This window comes from Corvus hawaiiensis, chromosome 1 (assembly GCF_020740725.1).
Source record: "Corvus hawaiiensis isolate bCorHaw1 chromosome 1, bCorHaw1.pri.cur, whole genome shotgun sequence".
NCBI lineage: Eukaryota > Metazoa > Chordata > Aves > Passeriformes > Corvidae > Corvus > Corvus hawaiiensis.
Genome location: NC_063213.1, coordinates 80,206,824 through 80,222,613, shown reverse-complemented (window position 1 = coordinate 80,222,613; position 15,790 = coordinate 80,206,824). Strand labels below are relative to the sequence as shown.

Genomic DNA, 15,790 nt, shown 5'->3' with positions numbered 1-15,790 from the left:
AGCAGTAGTTACCTCATGGATTTTAATCATTTTCTCCTGGTTACTGTTAAGTGGATTTTTGGGAGTTTCCTGAGTTCCAACAGATACAGTGTTCACAGACTCACAGACAGGTTTACGTTGGAAGGGACCTTTAAAGATTATCTAGTTCGACCTTCCCTGTCACAGTTAGGGACATCTTTCCCTAAATGTTCATTAACTCTCCCACAGCAAGCTTGGACTGTGACGTGTACGAAGCCACTTGCACCCAGCTAGAAATGAAAACAGGGAGGTATTTCAGAAAATGCTTGATTTTAAACACATTATGACCCCACTCTTACTCAGGTGGAACTGTGCCCCATATTCATCCTGGGATTACCATGTCTTTACTTATTTTAAGTAGAGCAACACCAGGAGCTAAATTTCCATGGAAAAAATTACACAATCCAGTACTGTGCAGGTCAAGGCGCCAAATTTTAGAAACCCAAGCCTCAACACTAACTCCCACAGCTTGTTTTGGGTTCGTTACCTTTAGACATGATCACATAGCTTAGCTATAGATCACCAAAACCCTAGAACTCTTCTGTGCCTTTAAACCTACCCACCCACAAGCCTTTGCTTAGCCAGCAACTTCCTGCTCCTGCCCAGTCAGAATCCACTATTGTAGCCGCTTGTTTGGGAACTGCCAACATCTGCTGATAAGAGAAGCAAAACTCACAGACTGGGAACAGGCTACTCACCTGCATCCCCCATGGCTCAGGAGAGACCTTAATAACAGTCCCCTCAGCCTCAGAAGAGCTGCTGGGCAAAATGCACACAGGGAGCTGGGAGCCACAACAAGTAGGACACTCCATGCTAAGCTTTGGACTCAGGATAAGCCCAAGAGCATCGCATCTTTATTATTACTTTCCAAAGAAGCCTGACAAATGTAACACGTCCACAAACACACTTGGCATTAAAGGGGAAAGAGGACATGACACGTGCCACTGCTCAGTCAGCCAACACCAAGGCAGAAGAAACCTAGGTCTGAAGATGAACATTCTAGTTCTGCACCACTAAGTCAAAGAGAGGTTAATTATTACTTGGCTATTCAGGCAAGCCCCCAAATTCTTCACTTAATTGGGCCAAAACACAGCTAAGTGTACAAGGGAGCTGCTTTTTAAACAAAGACTTTTAAACTAAAAATGTAATTTGTGGGATCAGTACTGTACACAGTGCAACAAAGACACAGAAAGACCCAGACTGTACTTGGTGCACTTCTGAATAAGGTTAATCCCAACACCTGGAGCCTAGAAAAAACAGCCTTCTGTCTGAAGTCTCACCCAAGCTCAGCACGGAGCCCCTGGAGTCTTCAAGACTCTGCCAGGGTCCCCAGGGCAGTCTCAGTGCATTGCTACTTCAGGCTGGTTTGTTGCATCCTCCTCACTTTCATGGCTGTTGTCCCCAAGGAAGAAAATCAGCCTGCTCCTTCACGAGGTTGCAAATCAGGTTTTATTTTGCAAAAGACAAGGCCAATTGACCCACAGGTACCCACTAGCTACTCCCTACACCATTTCCATACTGCTCACATGACCACAGATACGGTTAAAAACTAAATTCAGAGTTTTATCAGAACTGTAAATGTACTGACAGAATAGACACTGCCCTGCAGGGAACACAACTTACTAAAAGTGAAATGATTCATAAACTCATGTATTTATTTCAGACTGGGGCCAAACAGCTGTCGTCACTTACGCAAGTATGCTTGAAAACTTTCCTTTGAGCAGAAAACAGCACAAGTGGAGCTATTTTTAAAGCCATATAAATAATGGCAGGGCATGACATACCTTAACTTTTTACCACATGGTAAAGATGAAAAACTGGAACAACCTCTCTCTTTTATCCGTCTGAGGGCCTAAATGAGTAACTTTATTTATAGCCACTAATGGCTACTACTTCTGACCTTATTTTTTCTCCTCAACAAACCAGCTTTCCATCAGGGAATTTAATCTTTCAGCAATTCAGTCATTTCTGTTATTCTTGCTCAGTATGGCTTTTGAGCTGTGAACAAACTTCCCAGGTCACTGGGAAAAATAAACAAACAAACAGCTTTTTTTTTTTTTTTTTTTACTGCTTCAGTTAATTCCAGCTGCAAAGGTCAGAAAGAGGGAGAAGATACACAAACCAATCACATTTTTTGCTTCTAAATAACCTCGAAGCAATTCATTGCCATATATTTCCTCCTGTGCAGACACAGCAGCTGTGCCAAATCATTTACTTAAATTTAAGAAATGGAAAAAACACATGCAATATACAAGAATGGTAAGTAACATCAGCATTAGCAAGGAACAACAGGTTAACAGAAGGCACAAATATCCTGTTTTACATCTACACCAGCAAACAATACAAGGTATTCTCTTCCCCCACACCTTTCCTCTTCATTGGTACATAGGGAAAGGAAGGAACAGCACAGCATTGCAGCTGGAGTACAATAAAATATGACCAGCTAAATAAATATACACACCCACAAAGGAACCAGCACCTTACACAGTCACACCTTTGAGCTTACTGACACAACCTTTTCTTTTTCAAAGTACATACAAGGACCTTCCCGGTGGTCTCAGACCCTTCCACAAGTGAAGATGTAAAGAGCAAACATCCCAATGGTCTCAAGTACAGACTACCTTCAGCAGCCTCAGCAGCAAAGCATCTGCCAGGTGACAGAGATCTCTTGAAATTTTTCCCTAACAGTTACAAAGATCTGATAAAAATCCAGCTCTTTCCTGAAAAAACAAGTGCTAGTACCACGATTGGACTTCTGGAGAGAAAGAGCCACTTGCTGACTATTAGTTCCTCCGGTAGAGTGTCTGGAACAAAATGAGTGGAAAAGATGATCACATGGTAACAAAAAGTAGGAACTTCAGTGTCAATAAAACCACAAAGGGCAAATTTTATTAAAGTAATTTTTGCCACCCACAAAGCACTACTAACAAATGCCAAAGTCCTATTTTTTGAAAGATATTTTATTGCAGCTTTCTTGAGGAAAAAAAACCAGATTTCTCCAATATGCCTACACCACACTATCCAGAAGCACATCATTGCTCAATACCACTAAACAAAAGATGTTTAAAAAGACCACTATAAAATGCAAGGCTTTCCAAAATTTTGGCAAAATTTTAAAATGGAAGGACTCCCTCAAAGGAAGAGAGGCCCTGCAGAGAGACCTAGACAAATCAGAGGGCTGGACAATCACCAATCATATGAAGTTCAACAAGGGAAACTGCTGGATTCTGCACCTGGGATGGGGGAGCCCTGGATGCATGTGCAGGCTTGGAAGCAAGAAGCTGGAGAGCAGCACTATGGAAAGGGACCTGAGACTCTTGGTGAATGGCAAGTTGAATATGAGTCAGCAGTGTCCTGGCAGCCAGGAGAGTCAAGTGTGTCCTGGGGTACATCGGGCACAGCATCGCCAGCCGGGCAAGGGAGGGGATTGTCCCGCTCTGCTCTGCACTGGGGCAGCCTCACCTCGAGTGCTGGGGGCAGTTTTGGGTGCCACAATGTAAGAAAGGTATAAGCCATTAGCAAGCATCCAAAGGAGGGCCACAAATAGGGTGAAGAATCCGGGGAGGAAGCCATACAAGAAGCGGCTGAGGTAACTTGGTCTGTTCAGCCTGGAGAAGAGCAGAGTAAGAGGAGACCTCATCACTGTCTACAACTTCCTTCTGAGGGGAAGCAGAGGGGCAGACACTGATCTCTTCTCTGTGGTGACCAGTGACAGAAGCTGAGGGAATGACATGAAGTTGTGTCAGGGAAGGTTTAGGTTGGATATCAGGAAAATGCTCTTCACCCAGAGGGTGGCTGGACACTGCAACAGGCTCCTCAGGGAAGTGGTCACAGCACCAAGCCTGACAGAGTTCAAGAAGCATTTGGACAATGCTGTCAGGCACATGGTGTGATTCTTGGCGTGTCCTGTGCAGGGCCAGGAGTTGGACTTCAGTGATTCTTGTGGGCCTCTTCCAACTTAAGATATTCTATGATTCTATAATACCAAAGACCCAACCAGCAAATACACACTCAAAACCTACAGTTAGGAAAACTCCAGCTGGTTAGAGGACAGCAACAGAAGATTATTCTACAAATTTTAAAGGAACTACAAAGCAAAAAAAGCTTAATTCATGCATTCTAAAGCAACAGCTATCAGACATTGTATCCAACAAGGAGCCCCCTTGGAGGAGCCACCCTGCTAAAGCATCTGCTCCTGCTCAGAGCCTGATGCTAGCTCCTCTCCTCCACCTCCTCAGGACTCCCTGGGGCCATCCCTGCAGCAGCATGACCCATGATCTGTTGCTGAAGGTGTCTGGGCCTTTGCTGCCTTAAGCCTTTCTTGTCCCTTCAATTTAGCCACGGATTTATGTGCAGCCACTCTTCTTGCCTAACGTCTACATGCAGAGCGGGAGGCACATCCCTGTGCTCTTGGACAGTCACAGCTCATACTGCCTACCAAAACCTCTGATGCCTTCCAGCAGGAAAAGAAAAAAAAATCCCAGGAAAACGGCGAAGCTTTTATGGCCTTTCTCATCGCATAAAGCGACTGTGCACTTTTCAAATCAAATGTTTCCAAGCAATATAAAGAAGTGTTTCTGTAAGTGACACACTAGTTCAAGAAATCAAAATTCAGAATTACAGCCTTTATTTGACTGAGTCCAGAAGCACTTGGAATACAGTAACTGCTGAATCCCTGTCTGAAGGAAAAGGATTCCATGATTTCCTTTTGCACTCAGTAAGGACTGCTAAGAACAAGCCACCAGCAAAGGACCACTGGATGCTCATAAGAAAACGCACAGATTTCCATACCACTTTCTGTCCTCCACCAGGAACTGATGGCATCTCCACCTTAACTACATGGTACAAAGGCATCCTACTGACAGAGGTGCAACTACACAGTAAAAGTTTAATACAACTATTTCATCACATTGCAATTAAGTTTATTCATGGGCTTCTGTACAAAAGAAACTTGGGGTGTTAACTACTGCACCAGAGTCCTAGTCATTTAAGGTACTAGATCACCAGAGCAAAATTATGGGAAAAATGGCATGATAGAAACAGAAATTTGGAGTAGAGACTCCTAAAACAGAAAACAGAAACAGCCTTTTGCCTTAAGTGCTGTGAAACTTTATGCCAAAATCCCATGTATCATCTGTTAAAACTTCTCAGATTTGGTGCACACATTATTAGAAATGTTATTGCAAGGAGGAAAAAAAGGGGCTGCTGCACAAATTACATTTTCTAGCATAGATTTGCTGTATGTTTTTATTCCTTGAAATAGCTTATCAAGTATCACACGGTAGAATCCAACTGGAGTTTTTAGAACAAAGAGCTCACTTCATGGGACACTCCTCCCGGTACACGGTCTGAAAGGCAGCAGGAAATGCCACCCTTCAAAGCCCTGCTGTAAACGTTGCTCTTATTTTCTTCTGGGGAGTATACTAATTGATTGGACACACCAAACAAACCTATTCATCATACCCATCACCAGAAAGCTGTAATGAGGGGATAAACCCTAATCACAAACCCAGTCTATATTTAATAAGGGGAAGAGATCCAAGAAAACGACCAACAAAGAAAGAAGTCTGACCTACAGAATGAGCATCTACTCCTTGTCCTGACATGAACTGCAGTGTGACTCCTGACGTGACTCGTGTCTTGCCAACTTGGCTCCTTTCTGAAGCAAATAAAAATATAACCTAACCAAGATACAAAGCTGGGTTTGGTCCACTAAAATGGTCAAATAGAAATGATGGCCAATGGCTCTGTAACCAGATGCGTACATTAAACAAAAGGATTTGACTTCTCCTCAAGATAAACAACTTCATAAGAAAAACAATCCCATTCTCTTAACAAATATATTTAACTTAATCTGAGAAAACATTTTAATGTCACTCTAAACAACAGCAACTAAAGTAGAAACAAATAATCCATTTCCGATAATGTGATAAACATCAATACTTTTTCAAAACAAGGAAAAAACTTCTCTTATCTACTGTCCCCAAAAGCAGGGCCAGTTTGGCTGAAAGCAAAAGAGAAGGCGTGAGAACCTTTCAGAGAAATCCTGCACTTCTCTCAGCAAGATCAACAGACACATACAGCACACAACACCAAAACCACACAAGGCTTTGCCAGTAGCTCCACTTTCACAGTTCAAAATCATTTCAAGAACTACAGAAATGTTTTCTCGAGATGCTGGAAAGTTCATCAAAATGAGTTTCCTAAAGCCTTCTGAAAGTCTGTAAGAGAAAGAGGGCCAAGGGATTTGGGGTGTTAACTTTGATGACAACTTTCAGTAATACCCTGCTTTGTAATTCCAGCTGACAGCTGGCACTCAGCAACCATTGAGCCTCAGGTCTCTACCTGAGGTTATGCTACACGCACCACAATCAGTCCTGACTTTGAGACCATGATAGCAGACTCAGGTAGCAGGGTGCCACTCTACCAGCATTACCATGCCAAGAAGTTAAGAACAGAGAACACAACCCAGAAGACCCTCAATACTTTTAGAGACAGCCCCAGTATAGAGCCAGGTGTGCCATGATAAAATGCCCTTAGGTAAACCTGCTCAGAGTGGGAATATAGTTTTGCCCCCCCCAGCGGAAAAAGCAACAAGCAAACATTTTCCTCTGCTAAGGTGTCCTTACAGCAACTCCCTTAAGGGCATTCTCCAAAACAAAACAGACTTGTATTAACACACTCTTGTATCACTGACCTATAATAAAGGATTATGAATAGTTTCCCAAGAATATATAGGAAAGGGCAACACTAACACATCAAAGGGCAGTTAGTCTTTTACTTCCTGAGTCCTCTAACACAGCCCTCCGCCCTGTGCATGCCATCAGCCAGGATCCCACGTGATGGCACAGCTTGGTCCCTGAAGTCTGCTGCTGAGCTACCCTCTCTTTCTTCCTCCTTCCCTCATTTGGAACAAAACAAAACCAAACCCCCAAAAATGTCATAGAAATATTTAATCCATCTAAGAGATGGATTAGAAAGAATATTGATTTCTTGAACATTCACCTCAGCTTAGTATTAACTCAGAAGTCTAGCAAGGCTTGCTGCAAGATGATGACAACACACTCTCAAAGAAAAGAAAATCTGATACCATAAACCAGGCAAAATGCCCTCCTGAAACAATGTATGTGCCTGCTATAATGTATTAACATACAAATACAGGAACCCTGTTCAGCTTTGAAGTCTGGCAGGACACTGGATTGTACAGGAGTAAAGTCTGTCCTCTAGAAAGTTTTCCTTCAGAATGCCATTAATCCTAGACGGAGTAAAAGGTGTTACACTGACTCCCATATTTAGGCCCTGCTCCAACATGCTTACATTTAGCCACTGGGGACAGGGTCATTGAGACACATAAGAAATCCAGCTTAATGTATATTGCATCTGAAATTTCAGTGCAGGTTTAGCAAACCATACAAGTGACTAGTACCTTTCACTTTTGAAGACTTCCTTCCATATACCAGGGTATGAGCTTGTTGGATACAATGTTCCTCAGAGCCTTAAAAAGGCTGAAGTGTGCCTTGTGGTTTTTTTTTCCAGTTACTGACTGTGGCTACCCCTTGGTGAAAAATACCTAAGCACAACTACACACTAAGAAAAACTACAAGATCTCATATAGAAATTGTGTGTTAAACCCCTCTACAGAAGAGTCTACAGAAAACAGAAATGTTAACTTTGGCTGGCAAAACCAAACACACCCCAATTTCTGCCATGCTTCCAAAGTGAACCAAAATTATGTCTGTTCCTAAGTAACCGATTCGACAAAAAAAACCCCATATATTATTAAGTTACTCCAACATCACTTATGTTTACAGTTTCGATAAAAAAGAAACCCCAACTCCCTAAACTTTCCACCAAATAAGAAGGCATTCACAGGCTGAAATGAAAAAAGGTCACCTGGCCGAAAGGAAAACAGCAGCTAAATACAGAGCAAGTATTTACATTAATGAGTAAAACCAGCATGGGCATGACGTGTTTACAGCTGGATCAGCTCAGCAGCCTTCCCCAGTCAGTCACTGGTCTGCAGTGGGAGAGTGTCCATCCAGTCACAATGCCCATGGAACAAGACCTTCCAGAAAAGCTGCCAGACATCCCTATGCTGGCTGTCCTGGCTGAGGATATCAGGAACAAGCATAAATGGCATGTGGACCTACCTGAGATCACATTATTAATCACCAACTTGGCCTAGGAGTAGACAGTATATTCTCTCCCAACATCCCCTTTCTTGTTACAGGAACATTTAGAAATACAAGCAATCTTACTCATTCCTTCTCCCCTAGTGAATCTTTCCCAGTCTATTTTCCCAATATAACGCTCATCTTTTCCATGTAGCAAAGCTGTAGTTTCCTCCTTGGCATGGATGTAGTTTACTTCAAAAGGCAGATCTGGAGCATAGTCAGTATCAGTTCCCATTCTGAACCCAAACTTTGAAAAGTTCTGCCTTTAAAAGAATGGAGTGTTTGAGCTACTTAACAGACTTCTTAAGAAAAGGATAATCCACTTCACATTTCTTTATCAAGGGGCTGTCCAGAACAAAGTTGCATTACAGTAAATACGGCCAATGGATAATGCTCATATTTCAGACATGGGACATCTTAGATAATCCTAAGTAATTAGAGAAAAAAAAACCAAAAACCACCATGCAAAATTTGAACCATAATACCCAAAAAACAGTAATTTGCCATTAGCTGTGGTCCCAATACCAAATCATCCTCATTTACGTCTCACTAATGGTTTAAAATGTTGCATAATGATAAACAGCAGGAAAAACCAAGAGAAATGAGAACGCCTAAGCCATGACCCTCTGATATAAGCCTGAAGTCATAATCAATCTAGCAAGTTTTGAGGTCACATCCTAAAACTTGTAAAGTTGTTACAATTAGTGACTTAAGGCTGATAATTCCTTTTTTTTGTCCCTTCAGCAGAAGTCTTAATTCAGAGTGACTTTTACCTCCTGCCCTTCTACCCACACTCCACTCAAAACTATGTTCCTGGCTCTGACCACATCTGGAGATGGTGATTCACTAAGGAAAAACACTGGCCCTGCAGCCAAAAAGGTTGGTGAGATCAAACTACCCAGCGGACATGCTTCCCTTCAGAACTGAGACGGCACTGCAGTCAACACGCCGGATGCTCCAGGGGTGGAGCTGCTGCTCCTGCTCTTGGATGGAGGCTGCTGCACCTTCCACTGGGTCTGCACCCATGCAAGAGACAGAAAAGGGCATTTGTCTTGCTAGAATTTTTTTAAAAGTAATACCAATATTAACAATTCATACTGAAAGAAAAAAAAGGGAGGCACATTATTCACTTGCTAGGGGTTGGTTAGCACAGTGACACTGTATATAGATACACATATGCACCAGTACACAGAGCCAGGAACCTACCAGCTTTTCTTCAGCTATTTTCTAAAGTCAAAAAACAGATTCATGAGACTATATTGGTCTTACCATGCTGAAACCACCACAGAAGCCAAATGTGGTTCAACCATGCATAATTATTTATATGGGGCCCCAAACTTTTCTTCTATATTTTGAGGCACAATGGGGCAACAAGAGCACTGAAAGGTTGCAAGGTTTCTCAGGTTACTCATTGGACCAGCACACTAAACTCCCCACACAACACTGAAACCTAAAGCTACCCTTCCTTTTTGCTTCCCTCTCTCCCCCAAAGTGGCCCTCTCCTGCCATCACAGAATCATGGAAAAAAATGAGGAACATTTCTGATAAAAGCCCGTCCCACCTGGCATCAAAAATAAGTTGGGACTAGCCATGCTTTCAAACACTATTCCCTTTTACCAGCCAGCAGGCTGCACGACAGCTCTGAAACAAAAAAAAACCTGAAGAGGTTCACAACCACCAATATCACCCATACACAGTGCTCACCAAATGAAAACACATATAAAGAAGAGTATCTTGTTAGAGCAAAACAGCTTGCACACGAAGTGCTAACACAAACATACAATTAGGGAAAAGACCAAAAAAAGAAAAAGGTAACATTTCAGTGAGGTGCCACCAGAAGGTAAAAAAAATCCCAGACTCAGAAGCAGCCAAGTCTTCTGTAATAGTGGGTTTCACAGCTTTTCTTTGGTTGGAGTCTGACTGAACATACCAAAAAAACCACAAGCAGACCTGCAGAATGTAGAGCCTCCACTGCCAACTTCAAAACTTACGTATTTTGCAGCTTTAAGAGAATTCTTGTGTCATTTTACAGTATGTGCAGTGCCAGCAGGGTTGCTAGGCTCTAGCCCAGCGACGACAATGCTTCAGTTGCACAAATTTGTCTTATGAAAGGCACGTGTGAAGTATCTGTGGTGGGCAATGACCATTACATGATACTGATGGCGAATGTGATTTCCAGCTTGGAGAAATAAACCTGAAAAAAACTTTATCTTTCTGACTTGATAGGTAGTCCTAAGCTCCCTTGAAACATCTTCTATTCAAAACACAGTGCTCTCTAATTAACCTAAAAATAACTGTAGACAAAACAACCATCAGCTTTCAAAAAACCTAAATATGAGAAGTCACAGCTCAGAAACTTCAGAGAACACAGCCAATGTCAACAGCCAAAAGAGGCACAGTTTCTGCTTGGCATGGCTTTGGCAGTCAGAAGGTCTCCAGATACACCTTTATGCCATCACTCACGGGATGATGGTTTTGCCCTACCAGTCTAAAAGACAACTTTGCTGGTGTAAGCTACACAGCTTACACCAATACCAAAAGCTGAAACATCAAACCTATGCTTGTGTTATCGTCAAAACACTTGTAAACGAAAACTTGGGAGACTTCCAAGGTCGTCCCAAACCCATCCTCTGAGCTGCACGGCACAGCCAGAAGCCATGTATATTGATGCTCGTATTTATTTGCATAACCAGGTTTTCTCTTTAGGCAAATAACCCTGGTGGTGCCAAGGCCACTTGTTTGCAGGAGATGATGAATTCCTCAAAGGACTCAGTCCTGTGAGGCTGTGATCTGCGATTGCAACAAGGGAGAACCAAGGAAAAGTTTGCTGCAAGCTGCATAACTGAATTAAGAGCTTCCAGGTTCAAGCAGATACCTCCTCTGACAGCTTTCTGAAGCTAAATTTCTGTCCCATATCCTTCCCACAGAGGGAGGTTCAACACTTGCTCCCCCAGAATACATGCTGGGAGCCCTCTCCTTAAAACAGAGTACACAGGCAATTATGTGCAGCTGTAGAGAGCACAAATGAAGGAAACCATTCTGAACTCGAGGTACCAGTGGTACTGCTGCAAATAAAACCAGAGTATCTGCTGTGCCTCAAAGGGCACTGGGAAGGTACCCTGCAGTTCCAAATAAACTCCTGTGCAGTGTTGGAGAAACATGAGCAGGACCTCTATGATGGTGATGCTTTTATAATGAATTCTTTCAACATCATCTACCCAGACATGCTGCACAGAAGGCAGGACACACAGTTCTCCTCCCTTCTCAATTTCCACAATTGCAAGGGTGGGGGGAATCCTTGAAGGTTGGCAACAGCTAAATCCAAACAATCCCTGCAGCCACCACTGTGCACACTGTGCTGCAAGTTCCCCAGGAGCTGAGCACCAGCTCGGAGGGCAGGTTTGGACATGACCTACAGAAGTTCCTCCCAACCTCAAGCCCTTTCTGACCTCTGTTGGGTCAGCAAATGCCACACTGCTGTGACAAGGACAGCAACCATGGCTCAGTGCAACACCCCGTACGCACTGGACAAAGTAACTACCGTGCAAGAGGAAGAAGACAAACCTGACTTCTGCATCCCCTTCCTCTGCTGCCCTGATAAGCACTGCTTGGGAACTTTACATGCTGAAGAGGCAGTCTGAGCTCCACTCTCCTGCCTTTTTTTGTGATAAATTTCCTTGTCTTCTGCCTCATCTGGAAATTACTTTCTTCCTTCCCTTACAGCATACATCCCCTTTCTGCAGGGATGCATTCTCACTGGAAAAAAGTCTGACCTCAGCTACCACAGGAGCCTGCTCCCTTGAGAGCACCGTGGCTGTCAGTAAAACATATGGGAACAATTTTTTCAGGCTGTTTTAAGAAACACAGCCAAATGGCTCTATTGCACAGATCCATACAGGATTTCTACAGGTTTTATTACTATAGATAAGCAAATATGACTACATAAATGTATTAAAAAAAATTAAAATTTTTTAAGCTCCATCTTTCCTCCAAAAACTGTAAGGTAGCATAGACCAATCAACAGCCTTTAAAAAAGCCTCAGAAAACACTTTTCCTCTGTATTTAGAATGCAACTTTGTTATTATGTTAGTACCTTGCAGCAATTAAAGCATACTGGGGAGTAAGTTACAGGGCAAACTCTTCTTGCCTAATTATTTACTTAAAGCCATGGGTTTTTTTAAATTGGTTGAGCTAGAAAATTGGGACAGGGATGGAAATCATGGCTTCCGTGGAGACAAGTACAGCCACTTGTTGTCCTTTAAGAATGAGAGCTAAAAATACTAAGAAACAGTAAAGAAAGGAAACTGGGCAGCAGGATGGAGAAGTCAAAGAGCTGCTAAGTCACAGATGATGGCAGCGTCAGGTGATTGGCAGGAGCATGGTGTTATCCCACACCTCACTTAAGGCAGCAAGTCCCAGCAGCAGTCCCTCCCTTGCAATGCACCTCCTGCTCTCCGGAGGTGTCTCACTCAGTTGCCTCATTTTGTTCCAGTAAGCATCACCCTATACCGAGAGAATGTTACATTTACCATCTAGCTATGGAAAAATATGGGAGAAATAGTAATGCAGGGTTGTTTTTTTTTCCTATTAACTCTTAAGTTGTACAGTATTTTCTGTAACAGCCAGACTGAAGACACTTCTGCCTCCAGTGCAGCAAACAGGAGCTGCTTGGTAATGCTGAGGAACAACCCCTATGAAGTGCCAGTAGATACACTCCCTTCCCACTATCAGCTTTTCTCCCACAATATAATCACATCAGCAGGCTTACGTCTCTGACAAAGAAGAGCAGAGCAGATTGGGCTTTTCACCTGTGCCTTTCATCCAGCTTCCTCCTTCTTCCACACGCTATAACTTATTTTAACGAGAACAGTAATTCCCTAGATAAGTCAGCAAATATTTTTGTAAAGAGCAGCTGCAGGATGTCTGCCTCACACAAATTAAATTACCTAGTGGCTCAATCCAGTGCCTTCAACAGACATTCTTCTGTGGTAGCTGGGTCAGACTCAGTGCATTTCTGCTATTGTGCCTCAAGTTCCCTGATTGCCATTTACATGTGCTCTGCTCCAGAGTGAGGGAAGGAAAATGTTTATACTTGTGGGTGGGACTTTGGATGCAGATTAAAGTCAAGGTGCTATATTTACTGATCTTTTAAAGTAATATCAACATGTTGAAAGGGAGTCAAAGTTCTTAAGAAAGATCAAAGTCCACATGAAGCAACCACAGATTAACATAAATACATGCTGAAATGCTAACACAGACTGGCAAAATTTATTTGTATTTTCCCTGGAGCAAGTAATTCTGCCTAATAGAGGAGTCAAAACCATGAAAACTCTTCTTCACCTGTATGTAGGGCACACTACAGTACTTTGTGTTGGGGAGGATGACTCTTCAGACTAATTCTGCAAGGCGAGGATAATACTACCATATTGCTCATGGCTTACGAGCTTTTGAGAGGTGAGGACTACATCCTCTACAGGGAAAAAAAAAAAAAAAAAGCAGTATTACTACTTAACTCAGACTTCATCAAAGCTAATCCTGCATTTCTTCCTTCTTATTGCACTTGACAGAACTTTTGTTGTCTGACAAATGAAAAGCCAACAAGCAATAAAGTGTATGACCTTCTTTTATTTGACTAATTACTATTTCAGTAAACAGATCACCTATTTTTCTTGTGGAAGCATCAACAGCAGCACCAAGAACACGAGGGACGTTGTTTCATGAGGGCAAAGGACAGTTTTGCAGTTTAATCACAGCCCTGTAAAACAGATGTCTGGCCTGTATTTACAACCCTGACAGTGCAACTGCTTCGGCAAGAGGTGCAATTAAAGCAAGTGTGCAGGCAGTCACCAGAAGTCACAACCCAGTCATGGGCTTTGCCAGCAAACTACAGGCACAACACACACGTGCCATTGATCCTTCACACCGTATGTTCATAACGTTGTGTCGACACCAGGCGGGCTAAACCGATCCAGTAAAGTATTGTTGTGCAAAATTCAGCTAGCTTGGACCAGAAGAGGACCCAGGTTCTGAGTTTAATCAAATACCCTGAGTCAGTAGCAAAGCACCTTTGATTTGGTTTCTTCACCCGGCATATACTGAAGTTGTCAAGATTCACAAGACCACGGTAAAGCTCAAACGACTTTAAAGACTTCGGCCCCCCTCCTCTGCATTCTGTACAAAAAGATTTCGTCTGTACTTCATAACATGAACTTAATAAACAAACCTTTCAAAAAGAGTGCCCAACGGCAGCCCTGCCTCTGAAGCCTCCATCGTTTTGAAGCCTCTCATGCCCGTGCAAGGCGGACAAAGCGCGCTCCCCGGCTTCCACGCAGGGAACCCCCAAGGAAGGACCCCCACTCCCACCTCGGCACGGTTTCAGAGGCTGCCCCACCGTCGGCAGCAGGAAGAGGGGCAGGGTCCGCACCGGCGCCCGCCGCTGCCCGCGTCCCGCAGGGTCCCCGCCGCGGGGGAGGTGCCGCCGGTGGGCGCGGGGCTGGGGGGCAGAGCCGCGGCACCGGAGCCTCCATCCCCCGCCTCTCTAATGAGCCCATTTTAGCGCGGAGCACCCACCCAGCTGCGGACAGCCCGGGGCAGCACCGCTCCAGCTCGGCGGCCACGAGTTCCGTCCCGGTCACGGCCACGGAGGCCAGGAATTTGGGGGGCGCAGCTCCCTCCCTCCCGCTCCCCCGGCGCTGCTCCCGCGAACGCCCTGCAAACCGAACCACTCGAGGGAACGAACACTTTCCGTGAGCCTCCCGCCGCTTTGCTGCCGGTATCCTGCCCCACAAAAGCAACCCCACGTTGGAGGAGAAGGAGAAGGATCCCACCGGCCCGCGCTCACCTCCGCCAAGAAGTTGTCCATGGTGGCCCCTCAGCCCGCCCGCGGGTGCGCAGCGCCGGGCACCAGCCGCGCACCATGTGCCGCTCTCGTCCGGCCCGGCCCGGCCCGGCTCGGCTCGGCTCTGCTCGCCCCACCGAGCCGCCTCAGCCACCGCGCCGCTCCATCGCGCCCCAGCGCCGGCACCAGCTCGCAGCCTTTGTCCGTCCGCCCGCCCCCTCAGCGCCGCTCGGCCGGGCGGTCCCGGCAGCGCATAGCCGCCGCGGGGAGCCGGCAGCGGGGGTGACGCGGAGGAGGAGGAGGACAAGGAAAGCTCCCGCCGCCGCACGCTCCTGCCCGAGGCCGCCCCGTCCCGTCCAGGCGGGGCAGGAGCAGAGGCGGAGCCGGGGCCGCGCCGCTCCCTGCGCCGCGCTCAGCCTCGCCCCCGCCCCGCCCCGCCCGGCCCTGGCCGGAGCGCGGGCAGCGTCCCACAGGCTCTTCGCTCGTCCCGTCCCGTCCCGTCCCGTCCCGTCCTGTCCTGCTGCTGCCCGCGGTGCGTCGTCCACGGGGGTCCTGGGGACGCGTGTCCGGCTGCTCGGGGCGCGGAAACGCGCGTTGGAATGCGGAGTGTGAGGAGCGCGGGCGCTGGAGGGGGAGCGGAGGCTCGCCCCGGTGTGGGGGCGGCTCCGCTCCCGTGTCGGCATCACACAGCCGTGCAAAGCTCCGCCAGCCGGCGAGAGGTGCTGCCCGAGATGGTTAAAGAACGCGTACCTGCAGGGCT

At 45.4% G+C, this 15,790-nt stretch overlaps 1 protein-coding gene across 1 annotated transcript in view; it reads right to left on the bottom strand.

The window, feature by feature from the left end:
- Positions 1 to 15,366, bottom strand: part of MYO10 (myosin X) — a 162,435-nt gene extending 147,069 nt beyond the window's left edge. The window contains exon 1 of the mRNA XM_048311502.1: positions 15,034 to 15,366. Coding sequence (XP_048167459.1) covers positions 15,034 to 15,054 — 21 coding nt within the window. The 5' untranslated portion in view covers positions 15,055 to 15,366. The remainder of the gene's footprint in view (positions 1 to 15,033) is intronic.
- Between the last annotated feature and the right edge of the window lie 424 nt (positions 15,367 to 15,790).